We start from the raw sequence: 27,415 nt of genomic DNA on the forward strand, positions 1-27,415 counted from the left end.
ACTGTGCTGTGTTACCACTGAACCAAGTGTTCACAGCAGTTAGCCAAAACTCATTGAGCAAACAACCCTCAAGTAGTCTCAGTGAAAGTGGCCAACAGGTGCATACTCAAGAGTGCTTACTGAAACTGGTTGAAATCAATCAAGCCAGTAGGTTTCAGGTTCCAGGCACACGACCGCTGACACTGAGCACCAAGAATCTCCCAATGGATGACAGGGGCAACACTCATATCTGCTCCAAGGTTACATTGTGGGTCCAGGAGGGCCAGCTCCTTGAGATTGACCCTCAGCAGCTTGGCTTGGTGTGTTCCCTGGTTGGGACTGTCCCCAAACTGTGCTCCACCAGACTCTGGACCATTCACCATCTTTCTCACCCCCACCTTCCCTGCCCTCAGCAGCTGTCATCGGTCAATGATGGCATTGCCACTCACTTCACCATGATCTGATATGTCTCCCTCATCGAACAAACAACCCTTCAAGCAGTTTCAGTGAAAGTGGCTGACAGGTGCATGCTCAAGAGCGCTCACTGAAACTGGTTGAAATCAATCAAGCCAGTAGATTTCGGGTTCCAGGCACATGACCGCTGACAGAGAGCTTAAGGAAGAGTTCACTGAGATCAGTAGTAGAAACGACCCTATGGCATAACTCGTCAAGATCAGCAGGAATGAGGTCATTACTACAGAGTTCAATGGGAATTGTAATATCACACTGAGTACAACAGACCTCATAGGAATCGGTCCAAGAGGCACCCCATTGCTGATACAGCGAGGGGAGGACACCAAACAAGGGGAGGACACCACCAGATGAAGCAGGGGCCTAGCACGATGATGAAGTCGGTGCCAACAGGTGGGCGCCAATGACAGGAGGGTGACGAAAGGGTACGAGTCACCACTCAGATGAAGTGGGACTGGCCCCTAACGGAGATGAGACAGCAAGGAGTCCATCCATCCAAAGGAGGATAGTAGGGATGAGGAGGAGGAGCAGTGTTGCAGGCGACACTGAAAAGAAGGTATATAACCATGCTCCCATCATAGTAAGTGAGTGGATCATCATCTGCTCTACACCATACAAACTAGTTATCACTCCTACTCAGGTATACTTAGTTTCCAGTCAGCAAAAAGTAGCAATCACAAGTATATTGCTTCCATCATAGCACATGTGTTGTATCACTGCTCACTGACATCCAAAGGTGGTTCATAGCAAACCAGCAGTCCAGATAATGATAGAACTGAAGGCAGCAGTCCACTGCAGTCTGGGGATCACCTCAAGCACTCAGTCAACACACTGGACACTTGTGTTGGTGATCTCAATTATCTCAATCACACCAGACCTTGGTGTTAGTACAAATTCATATTAGCTATCAATTGTGTTGAGCTACCTCTGGATGGAGTGTCCCCAGTGGTCAGTTGAAACCTGCAATAGCAAAACAACTACTACATCTTCAGGTGAGAAAAGTGATAAAGACTTCTCTACTACATATCTCAACAAGAACAGTAATACATCATGTGTTGTCACATATCTTGACAGGATTTGTAATAGATGCATTTCTATTACAGATATCAGGTTTTGGGCGTGCGACCCCTGACATTAGAGTGTATCGAGGTCTCGAAGGACATGGACACCTACGCTTGTCGTGAGTCTCTCAGTGTCATCACTGCCATTGCTCCTAACGAGTATACTGTCTCATGACAGAGACTGGACAAATTCGGCCAAAGGAACGACCTCAACAGCAGCAACTTCGAGCTTGGTCGCGCCCAGGTGTACTACACCTCAAGTTTGTTTGAAGTGCGACTCAACGGCACTCAGCCTGCTCAAGTTACAGCCAACACCAACACAGGCCCGACAAGTGCTACCCTCTTGAGTGCCACTCGCCGCCTTGGCAGCAACGATACGATGGAAGAAGAATGTCACATCGCAACCATGGATATGACTGCAGTAGTGTCGCCACCAGAGCTGCGCAGGACGATCCTATGGGTCCTCACCACCAAGCACTCGCCACAGCTTCACTCGTCCGCTATCAGTTTCATCACTTCGACACTTGCACAAAACGGCCTTCTAGATCAGCCACTTGAATGGGAGGAAGCCATTGATGCTCTCTCGCAGGGCATAGTTGATGGACAGTCGGACGTAGACCCGCACTTTTCTCGAGGAGCAACTCGTGGCGGCAATCAGAATGTAGACATGGGACCATCAGATGTAGTTATGGCAGCAGCGCTCGAGCAGGTCTATTCCAGACTAGTCGTAGCAGACTCAGCAGCACATACAACTCAAGGCGCTCTCGCATCGACTTTTTTAGCTAATGATGGTGTGCATTGACACCCACACGAGCTCACCGATGGAGAACTGCCAGATCCACACCGCTACTTTGGCGTTCACTCAGCACCCGCACCAAGTCGAGCTGGCACATCCGCGCCGTGGCGAGGAGCTATCCCTGTCAGAGAAGAAGCTGCTTTCCAAGTCCACGAAGCCAACCACTCCGACCTCTGCATTGTCATCTTCTCCGATCTCTCGACCATCGTCACCTCGACAGAAGCCGCCTTCTACACTGACGTCTGGAAGGATGCCTTGGATGATATCGGCTACGGCTCGGAAGGTAGCCTGCGACCAAATGACCATCAGACCCACGTGGTCAAGATGCACAATCAACCCCTGCTCCTCCGCCAAGGCTGCACACATCTTCAAGTCGCTCCCCAATTCCGTGGTGGTGTCGTGGAGTCAAGAAATCTGTGAAGCATCAACAAGGTGCTCAAGTTGATGATCGACTCTACTTGCGCCAAGCTACACAGCACCTGAACGCATTGGTCTGGCCGTCGCGTCCATCACACCTTCATCATCCCTGCTGAGGTCATCCGCTCCAACTTGATTGTCTTCATCGCCATTTTCGCTGATGTTGCCACCATAGCTATTGCTTCTAACAACGTCCCCCACATGGTTCGCGATGCTAGCCGGTGGCAGTTGCATACACCAACGGGAGGTGCATGTGAAGGTCAACTCACGCCGGCTTGCCAAAGCCGTCTAACTCGAGATCAGCCGCAGCAGCCGACTCGTCCTCTGCAGCGGGACCCACATACAACTCGGTGCCCTCGTCACAATCATCGCCCTCGTCACATTTGTCGGTCTTGCCGCAATAGTCAGCCTTTGATACAGAGCACCATCACTGCTTTTGAAGCTGCTCCTTTGGATCCAATTGATTTGTTGTTGGACCCTGGCTCGACAACCTCGATGCTGCCCGTTTCGCACATGGAAGCGAACATGACCCGACCTGGCCGTGTCTGACCAACGCTCAATTTCAGTCCGACAACTGGTGCATATGTTGTGACCTTGCCAGTGCTCAAGAGATGACGATACAACAACTGCCATGAAAGACTCATGAACAGTGATTGGCTTCTCTCCCTCTTTCTCTGGCTCTCCATCTCAGTTCAGGTCAACGTTTCAACATCAACTGCATGGTCATCGACGCTCCTGTGCGATCGCATCTCAGACACAGCAACCATTGTGCGCTTTGCTGATCGCCTCCCTGACCCTGATGCTGACTCACGTTCCAGATGGCATGACAAGTGCAATGACATCCATGTCATTCTGACCAAGACGATGCTCATCATCACGCCCGTGATGCTGCGAGCTCAACAGATCAAAGAGATCGAAAAGTGCACCCCGCATCATATGAACAACGATGAACTCATGGTGTACGGTCACAAGTGGTACTTCAGGCATGCAGGTCAGGCTTCATGCGTGCTCGCTGTCACAGGACCTGCGCAGGAGATCGGGTCAGTGCAGGAAGATCCGAGATGAAGATGAAGATGTGGTGCACCCAGAAAAAGGTGCACAAAATGTGACATCAACTGTAAGACAGGTTTCCAGTTGATTTCAGGGAAACCAACCATGACAGGGGTTTCTGATTGGTTTTGCTGAAATTGAGCAGAACACACTCATTGGGTTGATTTCACCAAAGCATGTCACACAAAGCCCCATCAGTACAGAATGGACCAACAGGACACAAGGAGGCAATGGGAGACTTGGTAGGGAAGGCCTCCATCATCAAAGGTAGGATAGGGCACAAGGAAGGGTCTCACATGCTAAAGGGGGTCCAAGTTTAGCCAAGAAGAGGACCAAGCTCAGGAGCAAGCAGCAGGTTACCACATAGGGGGATGTGCTCTTGATTGCATAAGGGTTGGTCACAAGGTAGACTGCATGGACAAGAACAAGACAATAAGGATGGTCACACAGTCAGAGAGGGCCATCAGATAGGGGCCAAGGAATGACCATGGATTGAGAGGAGAGGGAGTCAGACCAAGAGGGTCAGCATTGGTACCATGAGGAGGATGGGCAGTGTTGAGAAGAGTCAACACACAGCCCAAGGAAAGGAGGGGTATGAGGAGGACAGAAACACTCCTCCAGAGGAGTAGGAGCAGTGTGTCAGGGGTCTCGCGCCTGAAACCCAGGTCGGTCTGTCGAGATACTCGGTGACTATCAAACTGTGCGACAGCTATTGTCTCAGTATTGGTGACTATCAAGTTGTGCAGTGACAGCAGGTGGCGTTCGTTGTATATACTATTGTAGGTTTCGGCTGACCTCTGTGGACACTCCGTTCAGGGGTAGCTCGGCATGATCAATATCAATGCTTCGGTTATGATGACACCAAGGTCTGGTGTGAGTGTTGATGATGATGAGGTTGATGATGTTGGTGATAAGGTTGGTGAGTGTTGATGATAATGAGGTTGATGGTGTTGGTGATAAGGTTGGTGGCATCAACACGAGTGTCCAGTGTGTTGACTTGATGCTTGAAGTGATCCCCAGACTGCAGTGGACTACTGCCTTCAGTTCTATCTTGATCCAGACCACTAACCTGCTATGGGCGCCTTTGGACATCAGGTAGTGGTGATACAACACACACACTACAATGAGGAGCAACCTTGATAGATTGCTGCTATGCTGACTGAAACTAATATATACTTATGCTGAAGTGATAACTAGTTATGGTGAGTAGAGTGGATGAGGATCCACTCGACCTTTGATGATGAGAAAGCATGGTTATATACCTCTTCACAGCATCGCCAGCGATGCTACTCCTGCTCTCTCTCCAGAGAGTACCTTCTTCATCGAGTACTGTTCAGGGGCCTCTCCTGCTTGGCACCCCTGTGCCTCTTGAGCAGTGTCAACTCCTTTGACACTGCTCCTCCTCCTCATGACCTGGTGTCGACTCCTTCGACACTGCTCCTCCTCCTCAGGACCTGCTTGCCAGTGTCCTATACACTGCTCCTTCTCCTTTGACTGGTGACAGTTCCTTTGACTCTTGTCTCTTGAGCCCCTGAGTGGTAACCATCTGCATGCTCCTTGAGCTTGGTCCCCTTTGTGGCTGTGCCTGCTCCATGAGCTTGGTCCTCCTCATGGCTGTGCCTGGCCTTCCTCGCCTATGGCTCAGTGCTCCTTTGCATGTGAGTCCATAGGAGTCAATGGTCTCCATGGAGACTGCACTATGACCATGCTCTCTACTGGTATCAACTAGCTCTTCGATACCTGTGCTCCTTCCATATGAACCAGTGACCCTCCTGCTTCTTGAGCATCCAGGCCCATGACACAGTGCCACAGATGGCATCTCTAAAACACATAAATACTACTACTACTTCACCATAGCAAACAAGTGGATCCTCATCCACTCTACTCTTTACTTTACTTACTCTTACTTAGTTACATATCATTGCAATAGCAAGGAGCCTTTGCAATGACATCTCAAACATGTGTGTTGTATCACCATCAGACATCAAAAACTGTAGGTGGTGTTCTCTCAACACCTGCAGTCCAGTTCATCACTGTAGGCAGTGTTGCTCAACACCTGCAGTCCAGTCAGTTATTGTAGGCAGTGTCTAACACCTGCAGTCCAGTAACTCCCATCATCTGTAGGCAATAGGCTTATTGCAGTCCAGGTGACATCAAAGAGCATCAAGCAACAGTACTACAAACACTTGTGCTGTATAGGAGAGTGTAACACTCTCACCCCAGGAAGTAACAGATGTGCTGCACAACCTCTGAATGGAGTGTTCAAGGTGGTCAGCTGAAACCTACCAGAATGAAGCTGTCTGGTTACTTTCAGTTGAAACATACTGAGTAGATCTTACTCAATTGATCTCACCGAAATCAATCAGAAACACCCAATCTGGTTTCAGGTGTGCGACGGCTTACACTCGCATCCATATCTAGACTACAATTTTGAAGGGTCTCAGCACTAAGGACCGATGGAACGCACTGGATTGAGAGGGGGTGTTGGAGATTACAATCCAGTGTGACACTAAAGGATGGCACAGAGCTGATCTGATTGGAGATCAGGCAGAGCCAATCTGGTTAGATGACCAATCTGATCAGAGATTGAGCTGAGCCAATCTCAGCAGAGATTGGGTGCAACACAGTCCTGCTCATTGTCATGGTAGATCATTAAGTAGGAGTACTCCCACCTTTGGCATGTGCTGCTCACTTGTATATATACCTCACAGAGAGCACTAGGCTCTCGCCACATTCCTTCAGTCAATTGAGTATATGTGTTTCTGCCTTAAAGTAGTGACATCGTACTTAGACTATCCCCGATCGTCAGTTATCGGGACCATACTTCTTTACTTTTTCTCAGCTCCATGTCACACAAACTCGCAATTTCGTAACCATTCGCCTTGTCATTTTCAACAAACACAGACGCATTTCAGATTGTGACGAAAGGTGTGATTGCATGCAAAACATGTAACCTTATGATGACGAACCCTCATTCTGTGTCTGCTGAGGAAGTGGAGTTGGGGCCACAGCATCCAAAACCCTAGTCAGATCGCCAATGACACCATCGATTCTTGCCTGGATACCGGAAAGAAGTGCGATCTGTTCTTGAACCCCTCGTCTTTTGTCTTGCAGCGCCGCTTCTGCGTTGTTCGGCTGAACAGGGGCTGAGGAGGCAGGAAGAAGGGGGTGTGGGAGAACAGAAGCATGCTTCGAGTGGAAGTTGGCAATCTGATTCGAGTCGAACAGGGGGATGAGTCCTATTGGTGGCGAAGCTGCTAGTTGAGATGACGATGCTGGGATGGTGGTTGATACTGATGGCGTTGTGGTCGAGGAAGAGAAGTTGAGTTGACCGAACCGCCTCAATGTAGCTTGACGAATAGCTTCACGCGGGTCTGATGGATCTTCGCTCTCCGCCTCGCCCTCGTCAGGCGCAGTTGAAGTGGTAGGGTCGAGATCTCTAGCTTTGCCTTTGCCCTTACCTTCACCTTCACCCTCTTCTGTACTGTGTGTAGCAGCCGGAGCTGCAACCCTTGGACCTGCCCCATTAGGAAGCGTCGGTCTCCTGCCATTCACGTACAGCGTCGAGGGAGGAGGTGGCATCCACAACCCACCTTCCACGGAATTCACTTCAAAACCCTTACCCTGCACAAGAGGCAGCCATCCATTGTTTCTCGGCAGCCCTGCGTGCCTTCCACCCTGACCAAAATCTAGCCCAGCCATAGCAGCCGACAATCTCGTTGCTCCATTTGCACCGCCTCGTGGCGTTGAACGTCCACTCCTGCTAGTTCTCCGTCGCGTCGCGGAAGCTTGACGAGCGGAAAGGTTTCCTTCCTCCCGAACCTTGCGAAGGTCTGATTGGAGGCGAGAAAGGAACCCTTGTAGGCGCGAGTCGTACTCTTGTTCTGCTGCGGTTGGGTCATGTGTGGTCAAATCAGTCGCATTTGCAGTTGAGGTGTTGGGCTGCTGTGGATCGGATCCGCTTGGGACTGCAGGACCAGTAGTGCCAGATTGTGCGGCGTCGTTTTGTTGCTGCTGCAGTGCTTGCTGCTGTTGCTGTTGCTGTGCTGTCGGAGCTGGCTCGGGATCATCATCCAAAATCATTCGCCTACAAGTGGGACAACTCTGTTGTCTCTCCAACCAACTCCTCAAACAACGGAAATGGAAAATATGACCACAAGAAAGCTTTTTCGGTGTTTTATTTGTCACCATCCCTCCTCCACTCGCAGCCGCAGTTCCGGCTTCACTCTCTAGTTCAGCCGCTACCATATCCTCTCTACAAATGATACAAGTACCATCCGTACTCTGCAGATCCGCAGCACTGGCATTTGGATACTTCGTCTCCATCTTCTTCACCGCTTGCCTGTAACGTATCAGCGCTTTCACCTTCATTGTGCAACTCCTGCCTGTGCTGTATAGATCGTGAATAAGCGACAGCGGGATACCGTACATCCTGGTGAGGAGGATAAAGAAGTAAGTATGCGTGCAGAGCCGTACTACATCGTGTGCGAGGTCGACGTAGAGAACGTAGAGGGATTTGGCCTCCCAGGGTTCCTCTCGGGCCGTATCAATGCAGTTCAAAATGTACTGCGCTATCGTGTTGCCGAGTAAAGCGGTGAGAATGATAAATTCAGAAGTGAACAAGACCATTATTCCCACTTTGATCTTTTTGATCAGCAGCATTTGCATCGAGAACCCAACCAGTATCAAATCCGCCAACAATAGCGTGGTGAGGATCGACACCATCCTAGCATGGAAGATCCTCGGCACGCTAGGACTTTGCATGATACTAGCCACCCTTTCAGCCGAAAGCCAGTGAAAGATCTTCAAGAACAGTAGCGTACCAAATAGAATGACGAAAGAAACGCTGAAATCATCTCGAAAGATCGAAACAGCCAACAACGTCCCTACAAGGCTGTACCACGATCGTTCACAGACAAGTTCGACTTCTGATCTGCGAAGTTGTCCGAAGAACAGCAGTTGGAGTATCCGCCCAGCGACTAATGCTATGACGAGGAGGAAGTTGAGTAGAATGAGAAGGCAGCCATTGGATCGACCGAGGAAGACGACTGCTGCGTAAAAATTGCTTCGTTCGTTGAAAGCTGTTCCGACTGCAAGGAGTGCTGCGAAGGTGGACAGGATGTTGTAGGCGTAGACTCTGGGTCTTGTGACCCAGGATAGCATTGCATTCGGTGGCATCGTTGCTTTGAAGGCTGTCGAGCAGCGACTGCGAGTTGCAGTTCCGTTGAGAGTTAGAAGGTGTTGGTGTCCCGTTTAGTCACGGTGAATGAGAATATCCATCGAAGACGCTTTTGGGTGGATCCGCTTTCGAGCTGAGCACTGGAAGTTTCAATACAGCTCTTCAATCAGCACCGCCGATCGATATTTTGTGCTGTGACCAGTTTCGATACAGGTGATGATGTTCCAAGAGATGAAGGTGACGATGTTTCAAGAGGTGAAGGTGACGAGATGAAGTGTTGGTCTGTAGGTCTCCTCGGACTGCAGCTCGTTGAGAAGGTGCAGGTCAAAGCGAAGGCTCCAGCTCAACGCACTGTGGCTTTAGAGCTTCTCGTGCTTCACGTGATTTCATAGAAAAGGCGTGCGCGTCTGGACTGACTCAGCCATCGCATTGTTCTCTCCGCTCTTCACAACATCAGTCCGCTCCTCGCTCCTATCTTCACTACCATCACCATATCCAAAGCCAGGGATACGATAACCTGGTTTGTCGATTCTTTGGCTCTTGATCGATGTCCCGCAGTGTCACAGCTAGGAGCTTCGGCTTTCTGCACTGCTCAGCGACATCATCAGGTCCCAGCCACCAGATCCAGTGACCCATTCTGGCGCAATGAATGATGCAGCGCAACTCTGCCATATCGGCAAGCACTCCAAGCCTCTTGCTTCATTTCGCCACCAGCGATTCCAACACCAGACCACTTCATCGTGTCTAGACTGCCGTACCGGAAGCATTTGCACCACACTCTCCCAACGGCCTCCTCCACCCCTGGCCGATACCTCACCCCCGACTGCTCAGGACCCAGTCGCCACCACTTCCTCACCTTCGCAAGACTCCACCGCCCCTACCACTGTCCCCCCACCCCTACCACCCCCTTCCATGTCGGTTCCTCCCACGCTACCTGCATATCCATCCGCTGTCCCCCTTCCGACACCAGCACCATCAGCACCTGCTCAGACCTTTGTAACATGCACAGATCTATCTGCCAGCATTGGCGAGCTCCGCCAGTTCCTTCAAGACGAGTTCGCTGATATACTGCAGAGGGTAGCTAGTACTCCGCCGTCAGCTCAACCACTCCTGCCTGCACCTTTCCTGCAGCCTCAGCCGTCTCCCGCCTTACCTGCCGAAATTGGTGAGTACCAATCTGACATCACGTTTCCGTGGCTATCGGGTGACCTGATTGACAAAATCCACCAAGACACGCTTAGTGTCTACGACCTCCCGAAGCTTGCAAACCCATCATGGCCTGGTGCTCCGGCTCTGGAAGACAACGCCCTAGTCTTGATTGAGGGTTTCTCCGTGGTCAAAGGCCAATCCACTTCGACGTCCAACCGCCAATTCATCAAAGCAGTTCCAAGTTTTTCGACGTTTGGCCGACTTTGGGTTGTCTATCTGTCACTCCGGTCATCCAGCTCCCATGACTGTGACCTCCCCGTCAGCCTCGGCTGTTTTTACCAACACGTTGCAGACCTATCTGAGGTTTTCCCTAGGACCGAGTCGCCAGCTATGTCATTGCTGTCTGCACATCTCGTCTTGGCTGGGCCAACGCCACCGAGTGGTCTCGTTTCAACACCAAGCTGCATGCCTCCCACTTCCAAGGAGTGCCAGCATGATCTACCACCGCTCCCAGCATCAAACGACCCGCCCCCCGCCTCGACGATCCTCGACGTGACCAGGTTTGCATCTCTTGGAACCAAGGTCGTTGCTCTGGAACTGACCAGCGGCCTTGCATCCGCAAACATATGTGTCTCACCTGTGGAGGGCAGCACCCATCCAAGACGTGCACCTGTAGCACCTCTTCCAATGGACCCCCTACCAAATCGGCTCTGGCCAACTGATCTTCCTCCCCCCTGGCTGTCCCAAGCGGTTCCAGCGGCCCTTCGGTCCCTACCCCTTCTGGCACACCCCACTCTCACCCAGTCCCATGGCCTCACAGCCGGTCACTCCGGCTTCACGTTCCCACTTAGCGACTCCCCCCTTTCCTTTCCGGCCACAGCGACGACTCGCCTGTCCCAACCGGCTCCATCCTCGACATCACGACACCCCTCCTTGTACCCCCCACCGCCATTGCTCTCCACCAGCTGATCCCCCTCCAAACCCTCCAAACCCTCCAACCTCCGGCCCACCCCAACACCACCCTGAACGCCCCTCTCTATCCAGACAGCGGCATCCCAGCTCGCCATGGAACAATGCAGGCTACGGTAGCCCACTGGCACCAGGCGCTTCTCCACTATCCCGACCGCCTCTTCGTGGCTCAACTTTTGGGCGCAATCACACATGGGGTCCACCTGGGTTACGCAGGGCCCCTCCGCCGCCTCGGCCGCTTTGCGAATCCCAAGAACCTGCCCATGGACCACAAAGGTGAGACACATGTCCAAGTTGAAATTGCGACTCACCTCCTGGAGGGGCGCCTGGTCGAGGTTGACCCTCGCGCGTGCAATCTGGTCTGCTCGCCAATTGGGGTCGTGCTGAAACCACACTTGTCCAAACTCCGCACCATACACCACCTCTCCCACCCCCGCCTACCTCGACCCGACCAGATGCCATCCGTCAATGATGGCATTGCCCCTCATTTCACCTCGATCCGGTATGCCTCCTTGGCCAACATCTTGGCCTTCATCTGGGAGAACCCAGGCTGTCGCCTCTGGAAGAGCGACCTGACCGACGCCTTCCGGCACATCGTCACGACTCTTGCCAATGCCCGGTTACTTGGCTTTTCCTATGCTGGGCGTTACTACATGGAGACCGGCCTCACCTTCGGAGGCTGCAGCTCCCCTTGGCTGTTCAATCTCTTCGCTGAGGCCCTGCACTGGGTCCTGCAGTCTACGACGCCCAACCCCGTCAACCACTACTTGGACGACTTCTTTGGTGCAGTCCCGGCCGACACCGACCCAGGTCAGCCCCTGCATGCTCTTGCTTTGGCGTGTTCAGCCCTTGGTCTTCAACTTGCGCCTCTAAAGACCTTCTGGGCTGCGACCAAGTTGGAGATCCTGGGCATCCAGATCGACACAATCCAGCAGAGCATCAGCATCACTTCCGAACGCCGCTCGCGTATCCTTGACGCCGCCAACATCCTCCTGACCCGGTGCTCCGCTCGCCTTCATGACTGGCAATGCATTGCTGGTCTTCTTCAATTCGTCTCCCAGGTAGTGCTGCATGGCAAGGCTTATTTACGCCGCCTGTATGATGCCTCGAAAGCGGCCCATCAGCACCCATTGTGCCTCCGCCCCATTTCACAACCCGCCACTGACGAGCTCCGTTGGTGGCAGTCCACCCTCCAGTCGTGGGCCGGTCACTCCCTCCTTCAGCCATCTCCTCTGCTGATTGAGCACATCTGGACTGACGCTTCCAAGCACGGCTACGGGGCTCACTTGGGCCTCATGCGATCCCCCACCGCAGCTTTCTCTTGGGAGGTGAATTGAAGATTGCAAGTAAAACGCCGCCGATCGGAGCTACTAGCAAGCTCAACTTCACGGGTGTATAACTTCAAGAAAAATGCTTATAATTTCTATTTGTGTGTGCTACAACATGAATGTGTATATATATTTGATCATCATCCTTAACACCTGCTATGTTGTAATGAACTCTTCTTTCATATGGCCCCTGTGTTGTTGCTTTCTGGTTGTTGCCTCTCCCTGAGTGTTATGGTTGCATCGTTTATATATCCCACATGCATGTCAATGCATGTTGATATGCAACTCTGACTCACTATTATCTAACTTGAACTCCACAGACCCTGTAATCCACGTTAGGATGCCAACGAATCTTCAACTCCCTCCCTCGATGGCATCATCAACCCTATCAAGCATGTGATCTGAGATGTGGCCAGACCCTTTAAAGGTTTTGTGAGGATATCTGTGACATTGTCTGCTGTCCCAACAAAATTGATTTTGACTTCTCCCTCCTGAACGTGATCTCTGATGAAATGATATCTTGTGTCGATGTGCTTCAATTTCCAATGCTTAGTGGGGTCTTTGCTTACCTGGATACATCCTTGGCTGTTGGTCCATAGTGTTGGTGGCTGAGCCTCAATTCCCAGATCCCTAAGGAGGTATGAGAAGAAGAGGGCCTCTCTCGTCACTTCCAAGGCAGCTACGAACTCGGCTTCTACTGCTGATAGTGCTACACACTTTTGAACATGTGACCTCCAACTAACCAGACATCCATATATATATGTTACTCCTCCTGATGTGCTCCTTCATCTGTTCGTTGGGTCTGATGCCCAATTCACATCAGTATATGTAATGATATGTTGTCCCAAATGTTTGTTCATTCTGTCTCCAAAAGCTAGCTTGTACTTGCTGGTTTGATTGAGGTACTTTACCAAGTGTAGTGCTGCTTTCCATGCATTGCTTGTTGGGCTCAACATGTATCTTGCAAGTGCTCCTATGGTGAATGATATGTCGGGCTGTGCAGTGTTGGATACCCATAAAAGTTGTCCAACCAGTTCTTGGTACTGCTTTGCCACTAATGGGTCACACTTGTTGCCACCCATAATACCTGTTAGGCTCTGCATTGGTATCCATGACTTCTGATCAGTTGTTTGTAGCCATTTTCTCACCATAGCCTTAATATAAGCTGTCAAGTCGAGTGTCATCCTCTTTCGTACCCTGTCTTGGTCTATGCTTATACCTAAGAACTCCTTCATGGGTCCTTTATCCTCTGTTCCCCACTTTGCCATTATCTCATTTTTAGTGCGATCTACTTCTGTATGACTGGGTGACGCTATGAGCATGTCATCAACATATGCTGTGATGATTGTCATGCTATTGCCTGTTCCTCTTGAGTATAAGCATGGGGCACTTGGCATGCAGTGGAAACCTATTCTTTGTAGGTGTGAGTCTAGCTCTACATTCCATTCTCTACCTGATTGTTTTAAACCATATAGTCCTTTCACTAGTTTTAGGGCCTTTCCAGAGGAAACCTTCATCCCAAGTGGTGGTTTCAAGAAAATATCATGATGCAGCATTGAGTTCAAATATGCCTGCTTAACATCGACACAATCTACTTCCCAGTCTCATATGGTTGCCATAGCCAAAACTCCTCGAATTGACTGGATAGGTGCTACAGGAGCGAAGACCTCCATATAGTCAATACCCTCTCTTTGAGTAAAGCCCCATGCCACTAACCTCACTTTGAACTTGGTTGGGATTAAGTTCACATCCATCTTGATCTTTAATACCCAATGCATGTTGACAGTAGTCATGCCCTTTGGGAGATCGGCAACTTCCCACATGCCCATGGCTTTAAGTCCATCCAGCTCCTTACGCATCGCTTCCTCCCAGTGTTTCTTATCTTCTCCAGATAGTGCCTCACTAATGGTTGGATCCATGTTCTTCCTTTTGTTGTCACTGATCGCCGTAAATCCAGAAAGTTTATCATTATTCCATCTATCGGCAATGGGGTTGTGTTCAATTGTTTCCTTGGTAACTTCATTTGAGATCTGTTCCTGGTCTGTTTCATCGACATTCTCCATGTCCATGTATTCCTGCAATGGTTCCTTTTCCCTCTCATTGAAAAGGTTCTCATCTGTGTATCTTAGATCGTCGAAGTTTTCCTCGTTTGCTAGAGCTGGTGGTGACTGTGCAGTCACTGGTTGCCACTCTGTCCTGTCAGACCAGCACTTGGTCTCCATGAACCTTGCTGAATTACTCCAGAATATGTTTGGGCTGTAGAAGAGCCAACCTCTCCTTTCTAAACTATATCCTAGGAATATGGATGCTATGGCCCATTGGTTGGGCTTCTTATTATCTCTTTTAGCTTTAGGAATGTTTACCCATGATAAACATCCAAACACATGTAGAAGTTTCATAAGCCGTTTTGGTGATCTTCCAAACATAGCCTGATATGGGAGATCACCGTCTACACTTGGGGTGAGATTCATCTTGAATGCTGCAGCCCATATTGCATATGGCCAAAACCTTTTGGGCAATTGTCTCTGCATGAGTAGGGCCTGCATTCACTCCCCTAAACTCCTATTCATTCTTTCGACATGTCCATTCTGTCTGCTATCATAACCTACTGTCATTTGCCACTCTATGCCTTTGTCATGTGCCCATTCATGGGCATCGTTGCTCCTCCATTCAGTACCTTGATCAGACTGTATTGCTTTCAGGCTCTTTCCTGTCTGTGTTTCAAGGTATGCTACTATTGATTTTAGCTCCTTAAAAGCATGGCTCTTCCATAGTAGAGGTCATATGTATATGTACTTGCTGTAATCATCAACCAATACCAGAGTGCATGTGTGCTCTGTTGCATGTGATGAATCGACTATCAAGTCAATATGGATGAGATCAAGTGGAGAATGAGACCTCTCTCCGCCACCCTGGCCCATCCAAGCTGCCATACTTTTGGATCAGATGCATTGCTCACATGTCAAAGTGGCATTTGGGTTTAGGCTTACTGGGTGATCGCCTTTTAGATGATTAATGATAGCTCTTGTTTTGTCTCGGCCTGGATGCCCCAGACACTCATGCCATAATTGTTGTTTGGATATCTGGGGTTTGTTCTCAATTCACTCGAAATCATCATCAACACCTTCAAATAATGATGTTGATGTGATCATTGTGTTTTCCTGCCATGTATTGCCTTGGAACTCCAGAAGTCCTTGCTCACGATTCTTGATCATTTTGAGTAACATGCTGTTTGCTAGATATATTTGTCCTCCAGTTGAGTCTAGTGTCACTCGTGCTCCTTCATTTGTCAGGGAATTTGTTGACAACAAGTTAACATTGAGATGCTGGACATACAATACATTTTGAAGAAAGATATCTCCAGTGTTTGTTGATATGCTAGCATCTCCTATAGCAGTGGCTTCTAGAACCTCGCTTCCAGCAGTGAGTATGCGCTTTCGGCAGGTTTTCGGACCAATGAGCATGCTATAGTCATTTACCATGTGGTAGCTGGCGCCTGAGTCTAAGATCCAATGAGAGGTCTCTTTGGAGTCTATGGGCCTCTGCCAGCTAGGTGTGAAGGAGCACCAGACTTCCTATTTGGGCCTGGCAAAAGGAGAATTCTCTGGTATAGTCACCGATGCATTGCATTGACTGATCCCATGTCCAGGCCTCTTGCAGATCCAACATTGGAGCCTTCGGGGTCTTGCAGCGACTTTGGTGCTGGTGCTGTTGGTGTCCTTTTCATCCTTCTTGTCCTTTCTGGGTGGTTTGTCCTGGTCATCACTGCTGGCAACTCTGGCACTGGCTTGTCGGGGATCAACCCTCAGTGCGGGGTTGTTTTCAATCACTGATTGCCAGATAGATAGGGCAGTGGCGAGGGTGCTAAAACTGAGCTGGCTCATGGTGGTGACAGTCTCTTTGTACATTGGGTGTTGGATAGTACACTTTTGTAGATTAGAGAATAGAGTGTCATTGGCGAATGGCTTTCCCAGTAAGCTACTCTCCATTTGGATGGTCCTTATCTCTTGGATGAGCTTTCGTGCATCTGAATTGTACATCCTGAGCTCTCCTAGCTGAGCAATTAGTGCAATGTGATGAGATATGGCAGTAGCCTCATTGGTGAGTCCATTTTCAATCTTCTTCCATACATCATGGACCATATGGTTCTCCCTGATGATGTCAAGGATCAAGTAATTGATGTTGAACTCTCTGGTGGTGTCGATGGTGCTGCATAGTGCATTTGTTAAGGCATCATCAAACGTTCAGTTCCACTTCAGATGTTTCTTGTTGCACACTCCATTGAGGTGCTTCATAGCATAAGGAACACATCATAGGAAAGACTTGATATGGGCACTCCAACTATAATAGTTGTGGGATGTGAGTTTTGGGATGGGCTCAAGTAGTTTTGCTAGGGTATGAAAATTGTATTGTTTTCCATTGTTGTCGTGATCTGAGTTGGAATCAGTTTCTTCCTTGGCATTGTCGTTGATCACCTTGGTGTCTGACTTGTTGGTGGCCTCATTGTCAATGGCTCGCAGTTGCATTATCTTTCCCTTTCTTCCTCCTTTGGCCTTGCTTGTGATGGCTTGAGCTTCGGCCTCTTGTACCATGTTGTCGATAGGTCCCAGTTGGCTTAGTCGGGGGAGCTTCAGACTCTTAATCAATTGAAGATTGCAAGTAAAATGCCACCAATCAGAGCTACTAGCAAGCTCAACTTCACAGGTGTATAACTTCAAGAAAAATGCTTATAATTTCTATTTGTGTGTGCTACAACATGAACATGTATATATATTTGATCATCATCCTTAACACCTGCTATGTTGTAATGAACTCTTCTTTCATATGGCCCCTGTGTTGTTGCTTTCTGGTTGTTGCCTCTCCCTGAGTGTTATGGTTGCATCGTTTATATATCCCACATGCACATTGATGCATGTCGATATGCAACTCTGACTTACTATTATCTAACTTGAACTCCGCAGACCCCGTAATCCACGTTAGGATGCTGACGAATCTTCAACTAGGTGCCTCGTTGCCACCGATCCAAGGACATTCGGTTTCTCGAGGCCTTAGCTGTCTTGGAGGCCCTCCATGCCTTCTCCATGCTTTGGACCGGCCTCCGCCTTGTCGTCATCCATATCGACAACACCAACGTGGAATTTGGACTCCACACAGGGTCCTCGCGTGATCCTCTCACCCAAACCCTCCTCCGTGAGATCTTTGGCCTATGCTTTCTGCACCAAATCACCCTGTGGCTGGTCCATGTCCCTTCGAGCAACAACCTCTTGGCTGACCTTCTCTCTCGTCGTCGTTTTTGCACCATCCAGCACCACTTCCTACTCGCCCATCAGCTCATTTTCCCGCCCACCACTGCGAAGCCCCGGCAGCCTTCTGTCAGAGGTCGCGCGCCTGAAACCTGAGATCTGTAGTAAGACTGCTCCTATTACAGAACCTGTCAAGATATGTGATTGTATATGTAGTATTACAATTCTTGTTGAGTTATGCTGTAGTGATGTCCTTATGACTTTACTCACTCGAATCTGAGATTGGGGTTGTGCTATTGCAGATTTCAACTGACCACTGTGGACACTCCATTCAGAGGTAGCTCAGCATGATCAATAACAAGATGAACTGTACTGACACCAAGGTCTGGTGTGAGTATGAATGCTTGGTGGCATTGACATGAGTGTCCAGTGTGTCGACTTATTGCTTGAGGTGATCCCTGGACCACAGTGGACTACTGCCTTCAGTTCTATCTTGAATCTGGACTGCTGGTTGCTATGAACTGCCTTCAGATGTAAGTGAGTGGTGATACAACACATGTGCTACAATGAGAGGCAATCTACTTGATTGTGACTATGCTGACTGAAACTAATATGTACTTATGCTTGAAGTATAACTAGTTGATATGGTGTAGAGTGGATGGTGATCCACTCACTTGTTGTGACAAGGAGCATGGTTATATACCATGCCTGCAGCATTGTCCACAACACTGCCCCTCCTCCTCATCCCTCCTATCCATCCTTCTTTGAGCTAGGTGTCAATTCCCTCAACACTGCCCTTCCTCCTCATAACCTGTTTGCTGGTGTCCTTGTCACAGCTCTTCTTCCTCCCACTGGCAACAGTTCTCCTGGTCTTCATCTTGTGACCCCCTGAGTGGTAACCAGCTGCATGCTTCTGAGCTTGGTCCCCTTCTTGGCAACACTTGGTCCTCCTTCACATGTGAATTTCGCCATCTGATTGTCTTTGCCACTGATCTCTGTGGAATCTGCCACATGATCACTACTACTACTGATCTCAGCAGAATTCGTAATACTGCCCTTGTTCATGTGGATCTCACTGGGATCTGTCATAGCACTGTTTCTACCACAGATCTCAATGAACTCTGCTGCAAACCCCTTGATCTGCCCAATTCCGTGATTCCTGTGCTCCCTTCATATGAGTTGATGGGTCTTCTTACTTCTTGCGCATCCACGCCCATGACACCTTCATTGCAGCCACTGGTTGTTCACCCCTCGCCACCACCTACATCTGGCAGGGCCTTGCTGACTCCAGTCACAAATGCAGTGCAGGAGTGCCTGAATGCTACTTGTCCTTCATCCAACATCAGTTTGGGCCCAAGGTCCCCTTCCCAGCCTCCAATTTCTTCCTCACAGAATGGGTCTGTGACATGGCCCCATCTTGCCCCTACCACAGCCTCAAGCATGAGCTCGATGCCCTCCACTCCTGGCATGTTGACCTTGGTTTCCCCCTTGATGCCTTCTCTCATGGCTGCCTGGAGCAGGCAGTCTGTGGGATCAAATGCACTCATGGCCTTCAACCTGCAGCCTCCAAACTGCCTATCACCCTCCCTCTCCTCCAAGCCCTTCTTGAACAGGTCCAGCAGTCCACAACTCTTGGCACCTGGGACCACCAGGTCGTCATGGTGGCCTTCACCATCTCCTTTGCATGCTTCCTCCATTGCGGTGTGGTCACATGGGACCAGGTGTTGCCAACCCAGCTTCTGGTCAGCTCTGTCACCTGGTACAAGGACTATGCCATCCTCCTCCTCCCAGCCTCCAAGATGGACCCCTTCCACCTTGGAACCCCTCTTGTCATCCCCTGCATTGGTGGCTTGGAATGCCCCTTTACAGTGCTTTGCCTTCTCTGCCCCTCTGTCTGTGGCCCTGACACCCCCCTCTTTGGGCTGCATGACAGCTACAAGCTGCTCACTCATTCATGCTTCCTCCAGCACCTGTGCTCCACCCTCTCTCAACTTGGCCTTGACACATCCCAGTATGCTGGGCACTCCTTTTGGCAAGGGGCAGCTACCTGGGCAGCTTCACAGGGCATTGATGCTGACACCATAAAACTCCTCAGCCAGTGGAATTCTGATTGCTATCACCATTATGTCAACCATTCAGCAGCTGAGCACCACATGATGGTGGCCTCTGCCCTTTATGCCACCTGCCATGGCCCCCTTGTTCCACCTGGTGTTTCCTGGCAGGACCCTGTCCTCTAACTTGGTGGTGCCTCCAGCCCCTCTGCAGTGACTGCTGTCTGCTGCACAGGTGACACTGCAGCTGTTGGTGGGCTGGGAGCCTCCTTGTCGAGCTTCGAGGACCTCACGGGTCTTTGCCTGCAATTCACCTAAGGGGGTATCAAAGTTTTTGCGTTTTTAAAAACCCGGGTTTTTTCAAGAGCGTGTTTTTCAAAAAAACGCAAAAGCTTACATAAGCTCTGCAAAGGGAAAAAAAAAACCGCGTTTTCAAAAACGCAGCTCAGGAGGCACATTTGCAAAAATGCGGTTTTTTTTATCACTCCACATCTTCTCTCCTTTCCTCACTCTCATCACACTTTTGCTCACTCCCTCTTCCTTGCGCTCATTCAACATGACCTCTTCCACTGATGATTCTGGTGACATCTCTGCAGAGTTGTTATGCCAGTCCACTACACCTACAAGCTCTGCAACTCAGACCGAAAGCATGCCTGCACTGTCTCAATCTGGTTCTACAAGTGCTCCTGACATCCACACTTCCTGTCCAACTCAAGCCTCTAGATCTGCCACAGGCAAGAAGAACTTGACATGGTTGGGTGCCAATGTTCTTCACCTTGTCATGATCCTCTACAACAACAACTCCTACCAGTGCACTCTGCTGCCATCTCCAGAATCGGCTGAGAGCAATCCAGCCCTCAAACTTCGCAAACATCCCATTTTTTGGGATATCTCCAAGATGATTTTCCCAGGCACATCTGTTGATCCCAATCGCATCAAGTCCAAGCTGAGGTGGCTGCTAGAGACATACTACAGGGAGAAGAAGAAGCTTTCACCCACTGGAGCTGGTACACTGCTGGAGGACATGGATGCATCCAACCTGGTAAGTTTTGGTGATCTTCATTGCTTGCAATAGTATGCTTGGATGCTGATTCATACTTTCAATTTTAAACAGTCCTACGTATCTCGCATTGCCCTGTCAACAAAGTATGCTTGGTTTGAAAGGATGCACAAGATGATGAATGGCCAATTCAATGCTGATCCCACAGCACTTATCACAACTCCCAGTCTCAACTTCACCAGCGATGACAAGCCTGACATGCCTTCGAATGGCTCAGCTGACATACCCATGGATATTTGTGGCAGCGAGCTGTACAATCACAGCGCTCATGGCCGTGGTTTGCCTCCTATTCTTGACTTGATTGAACCCACAACCCCCCAGCTGCTGTTGCATCCACTTCTGGTGCATCCTTTGCTGGCACTGGTGATGATGACATCTTTAACACACCTTCGCCTCCACCTTTGCAGGCTCGACCACCTTCCTCCACTGCTGGCGGTTTGGATGTCTCTGATTCCACCTCTTCTCAATCTTCAGCCCAGCTCTCTCCCAGCACCAAGCACAAGCGAGGTGCCCTTGATCACAAGCGCAACACACTTGCTGAAGCTTTCTATCATTCTTCCATTGATACCCTTCAGATCTGCCTGCAGCTTGAACAGGAATGCACCAGACATGAGAAAATACTGGAGGCTGAGCATACCAAGCACGAGGAGATGTGCCTGCATCACGAGAGGGAGGAGAAAGAGTGCAATGAACATGTTTGTGCATGTGATTGTGAAATGGTGATGGAGATGGTGTGCCTCCTTGCTTCTCAGGCCAGCATCAAACAGGATGCTCGTCAGAACACCAGCAACAACAACAACATGGACTCTTCATTCAATCTTCCTGTCTTGTAGCATTACATGTACTATCATCCGGTCTCAATGCAAAGTCATTTCTGAGTGTTTTTCTGTAGAGTGCAAGTATGAGGTGAATAAAAATGATGCACAGCACAGTCACATAATGAGCTCAAAAGCATTTAAACAAAAATTTTCACTCTCACACCTCTTCCATTACTACCACCACTCCACTCTGCAACCTTTTGGCATCGCTCTTGCTGCCATCCCCCCTCTCCATCCCCCCTCTCCATGCTCCCTCTCCAACTCCCTTCCTCCTTCCAGCCATGGTGTGCTACAGCAACAAGCAAGTAATTCTCAATGACATTGTCTGTACTCTCAAGCTCTCTATACCTGTGGAGGTCATCCAAAACACCAACAGAGTGCAGCACTCCTGCAGCACTGACATCGACAACTTGGACAATGATGGCGACCCAATTCTGCTCTCATGACACCTTGTCTGCTTGTACACTTTCATATGCAAGCAAAGGTACACAATCACACATTGCACTCCTCTTGGCCGCACTGATAAGCTTATCCACCTTCTCAACAGGTACAAATCAAGCAATCATAGGATGTATTGTGGACTTGTTCATATGTCGCCTGAAGCATTCAACAATCTCGCCATCCAACTCCAGCAAACAGAGGCTTTCCAGTGGAACTACAGCAGCTCAGGTGTGATGTCTCTCAACAAAGTGCAAGAGATTCTTTCAGTGGCTCTGTACAGACTTGGCTGTTCTGGAAATGGAGGTGGTGAATGTGACACTGCTTTGCAATGTGGTTGTGGTGTTGGGAGCATTGTTGGATACACCAATCGCACAGTCGCTGGCCTCCTCGAGCTAAACAACAAGGTCATGCAGTTTGCTTCAGAGGGAGAGAGACAACATGCTTCTGCCTGGGTGCACAATACAACTGGGGTTGAAGAGTGGGGTAAGGGCTGGCTTGTGGTGGATGGCACACACATCCCTCTTGCCTGGAAGCCAGGAGTGCTCAGTCGAGAGCACTTCTGCTACAAAGGCTTCCACAGCATCAATGTAGCACTGGTGATCCTGCCACACTCACTGCAGATTGTCGAATCAGTTGTTGGACAGCCTGGCAGTGTTCAGGATTCGAAGGTTTGGGCCTCAGGCAGCAACATCCTGAAGAAGCCTCGCCTGTACCTTGATGACAGTGAGTTCATCTGGGTTGATGGTGGATATGGCCATTCTGCCTTCACAGTTGGACCATTCTCTCACATTGCTGCCGACAAGAGTCGAGACCTTCGACACTTCAACTACATGCTCTCTCGAGTCCAAGTACGAGTTGAACATGCCATTGCATACCTGAAGAACCACTTCCAGTGCCTTACAGGCTATCATGGTAACATCTACCATTTCAAGGACCACATCACTGCTGCCAAGACAATCCAAGCCTGCATTGTTGCCCACACCTTTGCAAGTCAATATGACTGTCCTGCTGATATTGCCGACCTGCTGTTGCCCTCTTTCTCTGAGGATGAGGTGAGTGAGGTTGTTCAAAGCCTCCAACTTGATGCCAGTGATACACAAGAGCTCAGGAGGACAAGACACACAAATCAGCAGGAATATGAACTGGATCTTGCCACTGCAACACAAGGAATGTCACAGTATGCAGTGTCAAGACTTCGAAGTTCTGCTGCACATGATCTTCAAGAGGGTTTGTTCCAGGCGCTGTTCAGATCCACTGGGCACAATGAGGAAGACACTACTGCATTGTCTCGACGTCATGAGAGGACTACTGTGGACTACATTGCCATGACTCAAAGCACATCAGCTCGGAGACAGGAGCAAGTCTTGACACAACCATTCTCAATCTGACAGGCACTCTCTCTTCTTCTGTTCAATACAATTCTTCTCACCACCATATGAAACATTACATTGAGTGCATTGTGTGAAGAGGAAAGCAAGATATAAGCAAGCAATGGGTAATAGCAATGAGAGCAACAAGTAACATGACCACTGTTAGGTTATGTATTTTATCGGCTGTATGATTTCATTGTGTTTTTGGAAACCTGCTTTTCCTTGGGGGGGGTTCAAATTCCCTCCAAAAACGCGCTCTCGAAAAAACCCGCGTTTTTAAAATCGCAAAAACTTTGATACCCCCTCTAGTTATTTTTCAAAGTTTTGTTATAGTCGGCTACGTTAGCTTTTGTCTCGTGCGATTGAGTCAAGACGGGATGCGAATTTACATGTGAAATTGTGGAGCAAAGTCAGGCCGAAATCCGAGAAGAGGTCCAAAATTTGGAAGCTTCAACTTGCTGCACCCTGGCTTGCCGCTACACATCCTCGCCACCTCAGCGACACCATCGAGAAACTAGCCCAGTCAGGCCGAGGTGATAGCGATGAGTTCAGTCTGATTCAAGATGTCGTCCAAGAACAAGCTCACAAAGGTATGCACTCCATTGCTCCCTGCTCCCCGCTCCCTCCTCCAAACCCAGACCTGCCGCTGACTCTTTCCATTCGCCTCACCGCCCTCGATCGCAGTTCAAATCCGCAGTAGCCGCCTCTTCCTCATCCACCCCGACCTCCTCTCGAAACTCCCCCCCCCCTTCCTCACCATCAATCACACCCCTCACAATTTCGCAACAGAACACCTGCCAAACAATCCACCAAGAACAACTCGCCAGACTCGCCAGCACAACACTTCCCAATCTGGCCTCTCTCCACTCACAACGGTTCCTCCGTCTAGCACGCTCACAAGTTGCCGCATCAGACACTTTGTGGACTACCCGTAAGCTTCAAGCTGTCACATACCGGTGCTCGTTATGGGCTGAAGATGTCGAGCCGGAACAGGAGGGAGGCAAGAGAAAGGAGGAGGCAAGAATTGTTTCCGATTTCTACTATAGACACAATCCGAGATGTGTGAGGTGCAGTTTGCCGCTCGTTGCTGGATTGAATCAGACTACAACACCGAATGGGAACAAGGAGAAGGCTTCAGGGTTGAGAGCAAAAGCTGGAAGAGGGACACATGGGACGACGCGCAAGCGCATATCAAGTTGCACACTCTGTCGTCACAAGACTCGGACCTAGCCCTCAGTATCTCATCTTTACATATACCCACTCACACATACCCAGCATGGAGTAAGGGATGCAACATCGAGCTTCATTATCGTCAGAATGCGAATGGAGCTCAAAATCAGAGTACAAGAGATTGCGGATCATGTAAAAGACAGTGTGATGGTTGAACGTCGAGCAGTCCGATTCATCCAGATGGAGCATCGTAAGGCCGCATCTGGAGAGGACCTCGCAAGAATCGTCATTGATGAAATGAGTGCGCGTCAACGCGTCATGGTATATACGCGAGCGTAGAAGGAGCAGTGCCGGAAATTGAAAAGAGAGTCGCTAATACAAGATGGTGAAACGAAAGGATCGAGCAGCCTTGGGCAGGACTGCTTTTGTGGGGTTTTCGAGCTACAGAGAGGGTGTGTGAAGCATAGTCGGAGCAGTTCGCTAGTATACAACACCTCCAGGCATCGATCTTGAGGGATTGCCGAGACCGACGAGCGCCAGTAGAGCATCGAGGACTGGGCCGATGTAGTCGTCGACAAAGTTGCTGCCGACAACTGCTTTCGGATAGCGACCGTCATAGTAGTAGTTCTGGATGGCGGTTGGAAGGTAGTTGAGTTTTCTGAACTCGTTTGCGTCAAGGGTCTGGTGGTTGATGTGGTAGATGTCGCGAGATGTGTTAAGCAGCAAGCCTAAGGCTAGACCGATGGCGAGGGGCATGGCCATGATGGATGTGCTTTTCGCAGTCAAAGCAGCGGAGAAAGACTCGACCAAGGTGTGCATCGATGTCGACAGGGTGGCCACCTTGGTGCGAGTAGAGGACGAGCTGTCTGTAGGAGCAGGCTCAATGGTACTGTCGACAGCAGGCTCTGCAACGGCTTGCTCTTCTGGTGCATCGGTCTGAATGGACTGTGTGACCATCACGACCGACTTACGCGCTTTGCCTACTCTTCTTCGTCGTCGCTGGATGACAGTCTCGATATAGTCATCGACGTTGCTGGTGTTGGCATCCTTGTCCTCGACCCGTGTCTCTTCTCCGGAGCTGTTGCCGTCCATTCCCATGCTTCGAGCGAGCTCGTTGCCCAGGCGCCTAGTGATGGTACCAGGATTACTGTGCTGCTGCATTGACGACTCTTTACTGTGCAAGCTGGTGAGCCGGCGAACCTCGTCAAGCTCCATTTCGAGCTTATCTACTGTGGTGCGGAGCTCCTCGGTCTCTTCCTTGTAGCCTTGAAGTTTGGTAGCTTCGGCTTGAACCTTTTCGAGCTCCTGACGCAACCGGATCTGCGTCTTCTCGGCTTCATCTTTGGCTTGCTCGCACTCGACCAGGTACTCGGACAGTTCCTTGGACTCTTTGACGCGACGATCGAGGTCAGCTTTCGCCTTGATCAGCTGGCTCGTCTCCTCTTCTAGATCCCTTCGAAGCCTGACATTGGCCTTCTCAGAAGTCTCGATCTGGGCGTTGAGTGCCGTCAACTGCGACTCGTAGGCATTATTCTGCTCCTGGAGCTCGTGCTGCTTAGTGCGGTTCTCTTTTTCTTCGCGGCGAAGCGTCTGAATTTGCTTGTGAAGCTCCTCGAGCTTGGCTTGTTCCTCCAACACCATTTCCTCGTACTGTTCTTGGGCGGTGGAGAGCTTGTGTTCGAGTGTGTTAACGCGCCTCTCCTTGTCAGAGAGGGTCTGCTGAAGGGCATCGTTCTTGTCACGCTCCATGCGCAGATCCTCTTTGAGATTGATAATGATGGCAGCTTCGGCACTCAACTCTCTAGAAGAGTCGCGACTGCCTTCCGTATCCCTGATGAGAAGCTCGTCCTGACTCAGGTCGGCAAGATCATCTGTAGCGGCTTGAGGTGTTGAGTCGTTGCCAGTGCTATGCGACAGTTCTCCGCCCATCAATGAAGGTGTGTGAGGTGCCATGTCGTCGGAGATGACGGATTGTGCGCTGGACTCCAAGGCGTGAATGAGGTCGACGAGCGTGCTGGAAGAGATGGGCACTTCTGGGTTCGCGTCTGCAAACACTTCAAGCTGGCTGAAGACCCTCGGATCGATGAGTGGATGCTCCCTTTGTCGCTCGAACTCGGACAGGATGGCTGGCAAGTTTCGACTGAGCAAAGTGGGCTCAGTCTCTTGGTGGGACCTGTCGTCCTCATCCTGCTGGGCCTGAAAGTCGGGAAGGAACTTGTCGAAAAGAGCCTCGACTTCTTGTCGGAGCTCTTCCTTCCTTTGCGGATCCTCAGAAGCTACTGACAGACCACTGTTGAGAAGCATGACGTTGGAGAGATGACTCGAGTCAGACTTTGGACCAGCAGAGATGTCACTGCGGGTGGAGAGAAAGCCACCATAGGAGGTTGCTGGGGTGTTGTCGATATCATCATCATCTTGTGATGAGCGCTCATGGTCGAAACCAGAAGATTGATGGCTTGATTCGGAGTCTGAACGACTATGGCTACCACGAGGTTTGAATTTGACTGCTTCCATGAGGCCCCTGGGCGGTGCTTCGGACAGCTCAAGCTTGGGATCGGACGAGTCTATGATTGTTTGGTTTGGAGCTGATGCTGCCTCGGCAGGCTCATTGCCTTTGGATACCATATTGGCGATAAGCAAAGTTGAAGCCAGATGTGAGAGTAGTAGGAAGGTGTCGATGCGGCGGAATCAAGCGTCGCTACAGCTTGAGCATCCTAGAGTGACTGTGGTACTGTGTTCACGCCATGCAGAGTCGAGAGGCGTATAGACAAAGAGAAGCGACGGATGTGTCGGTTGTCTAGTCTCGGGACCTGAGTTGCGGCGTATGTGGTGCTGTTATGAAATCGAGCTGCAAACACAACGC

The 27,415-nt window shown here is 50.0% G+C and overlaps 8 protein-coding genes across 8 annotated transcripts; 4 read left to right on the forward strand and 4 right to left on the reverse strand.

Moving 5' to 3' along the window:
- Positions 1-1,381: 1,381 nt before the first annotated feature.
- Positions 1,382-2,727, forward strand: UHO2_00417 (uncharacterized protein; the record flags this gene model as incomplete). Its single annotated transcript, XM_041557037.1, has 4 exons — positions 1,382-1,442; positions 1,561-1,630; positions 1,692-2,302; positions 2,378-2,727. 4 exons carry the CDS (start codon positions 1,382-1,384, stop codon positions 2,725-2,727), a joined length of 1,092 nt encoding a protein of 363 aa, XP_041412971.1.
- Positions 2,728-6,729: 4,002 nt separating this feature from the next.
- Positions 6,730-8,952, reverse strand: UHO2_00418 (uncharacterized protein; the record flags this gene model as incomplete). The annotated part of the gene is made up of 1 exon (XM_041557038.1): positions 6,730-8,952. One exon carries the CDS (start codon positions 8,950-8,952, stop codon positions 6,730-6,732), a length of 2,223 nt encoding a protein of 740 aa, XP_041412972.1.
- Positions 8,953-9,598: 646 nt separating this feature from the next.
- Positions 9,599-12,408, forward strand: UHO2_00419 (uncharacterized protein; the record flags this gene model as incomplete). The annotated part of the gene is made up of 2 exons (XM_041557039.1): positions 9,599-10,869; positions 10,983-12,408. The coding sequence occupies 2 exons, from the start codon at positions 9,599-9,601 to the stop codon at positions 12,406-12,408; spliced, it is 2,697 nt and encodes an 898-aa protein (XP_041412973.1).
- A 776-nt stretch (positions 12,409-13,184) lies between these two features.
- Positions 13,185-14,870, reverse strand: UHO2_00420 (uncharacterized protein; the record flags this gene model as incomplete). Its single annotated transcript, XM_041557040.1, has 2 exons — positions 13,185-13,990; positions 14,084-14,870. 2 exons carry the CDS (start codon positions 14,868-14,870, stop codon positions 13,185-13,187), a joined length of 1,593 nt encoding a protein of 530 aa, XP_041412974.1.
- Positions 14,871-15,500: 630 nt separating this feature from the next.
- UHO2_00421 (uncharacterized protein) lies at positions 15,501-16,991 on the reverse strand (the record flags this gene model as incomplete). The annotated part of the gene is made up of 4 exons (XM_041557041.1): positions 15,501-15,627; positions 15,736-15,901; positions 16,034-16,608; positions 16,723-16,991. The coding sequence occupies 4 exons, from the start codon at positions 16,989-16,991 to the stop codon at positions 15,501-15,503; spliced, it is 1,137 nt and encodes a 378-aa protein (XP_041412975.1).
- Positions 16,992-20,249: 3,258 nt separating this feature from the next.
- On the forward strand, positions 20,250-21,586 carry UHO2_00422 (uncharacterized protein; the record flags this gene model as incomplete). The annotated part of the gene is made up of 4 exons (XM_041557042.1): positions 20,250-20,735; positions 20,808-21,030; positions 21,075-21,405; positions 21,511-21,586. 4 exons carry the CDS (start codon positions 20,250-20,252, stop codon positions 21,584-21,586), a joined length of 1,116 nt encoding a protein of 371 aa, XP_041412976.1.
- Positions 21,587-23,945: 2,359 nt separating this feature from the next.
- Positions 23,946-24,891, forward strand: UHO2_00423 (uncharacterized protein; the record flags this gene model as incomplete). The annotated part of the gene is made up of 4 exons (XM_041557043.1): positions 23,946-23,972; positions 24,067-24,327; positions 24,429-24,618; positions 24,725-24,891. 4 exons carry the CDS (start codon positions 23,946-23,948, stop codon positions 24,889-24,891), a joined length of 645 nt encoding a protein of 214 aa, XP_041412977.1.
- Positions 24,892-25,032: 141 nt separating this feature from the next.
- Positions 25,033-27,177, reverse strand: UHO2_00424 (uncharacterized protein; the record flags this gene model as incomplete). Its single annotated transcript, XM_041557044.1, has 1 exon — positions 25,033-27,177. One exon carries the CDS (start codon positions 27,175-27,177, stop codon positions 25,033-25,035), a length of 2,145 nt encoding a protein of 714 aa, XP_041412978.1.
- Positions 27,178-27,415: the final 238 nt, after the last annotated feature.

This window comes from Ustilago hordei (genome assembly GCF_900519145.1).
Source record: "Ustilago hordei strain Uho2 genome assembly, contig: UHO2_contig_01, whole genome shotgun sequence".
In the NCBI taxonomy this organism is placed as follows: Eukaryota; Fungi; Basidiomycota; class Ustilaginomycetes; order Ustilaginales; family Ustilaginaceae; genus Ustilago; species Ustilago hordei.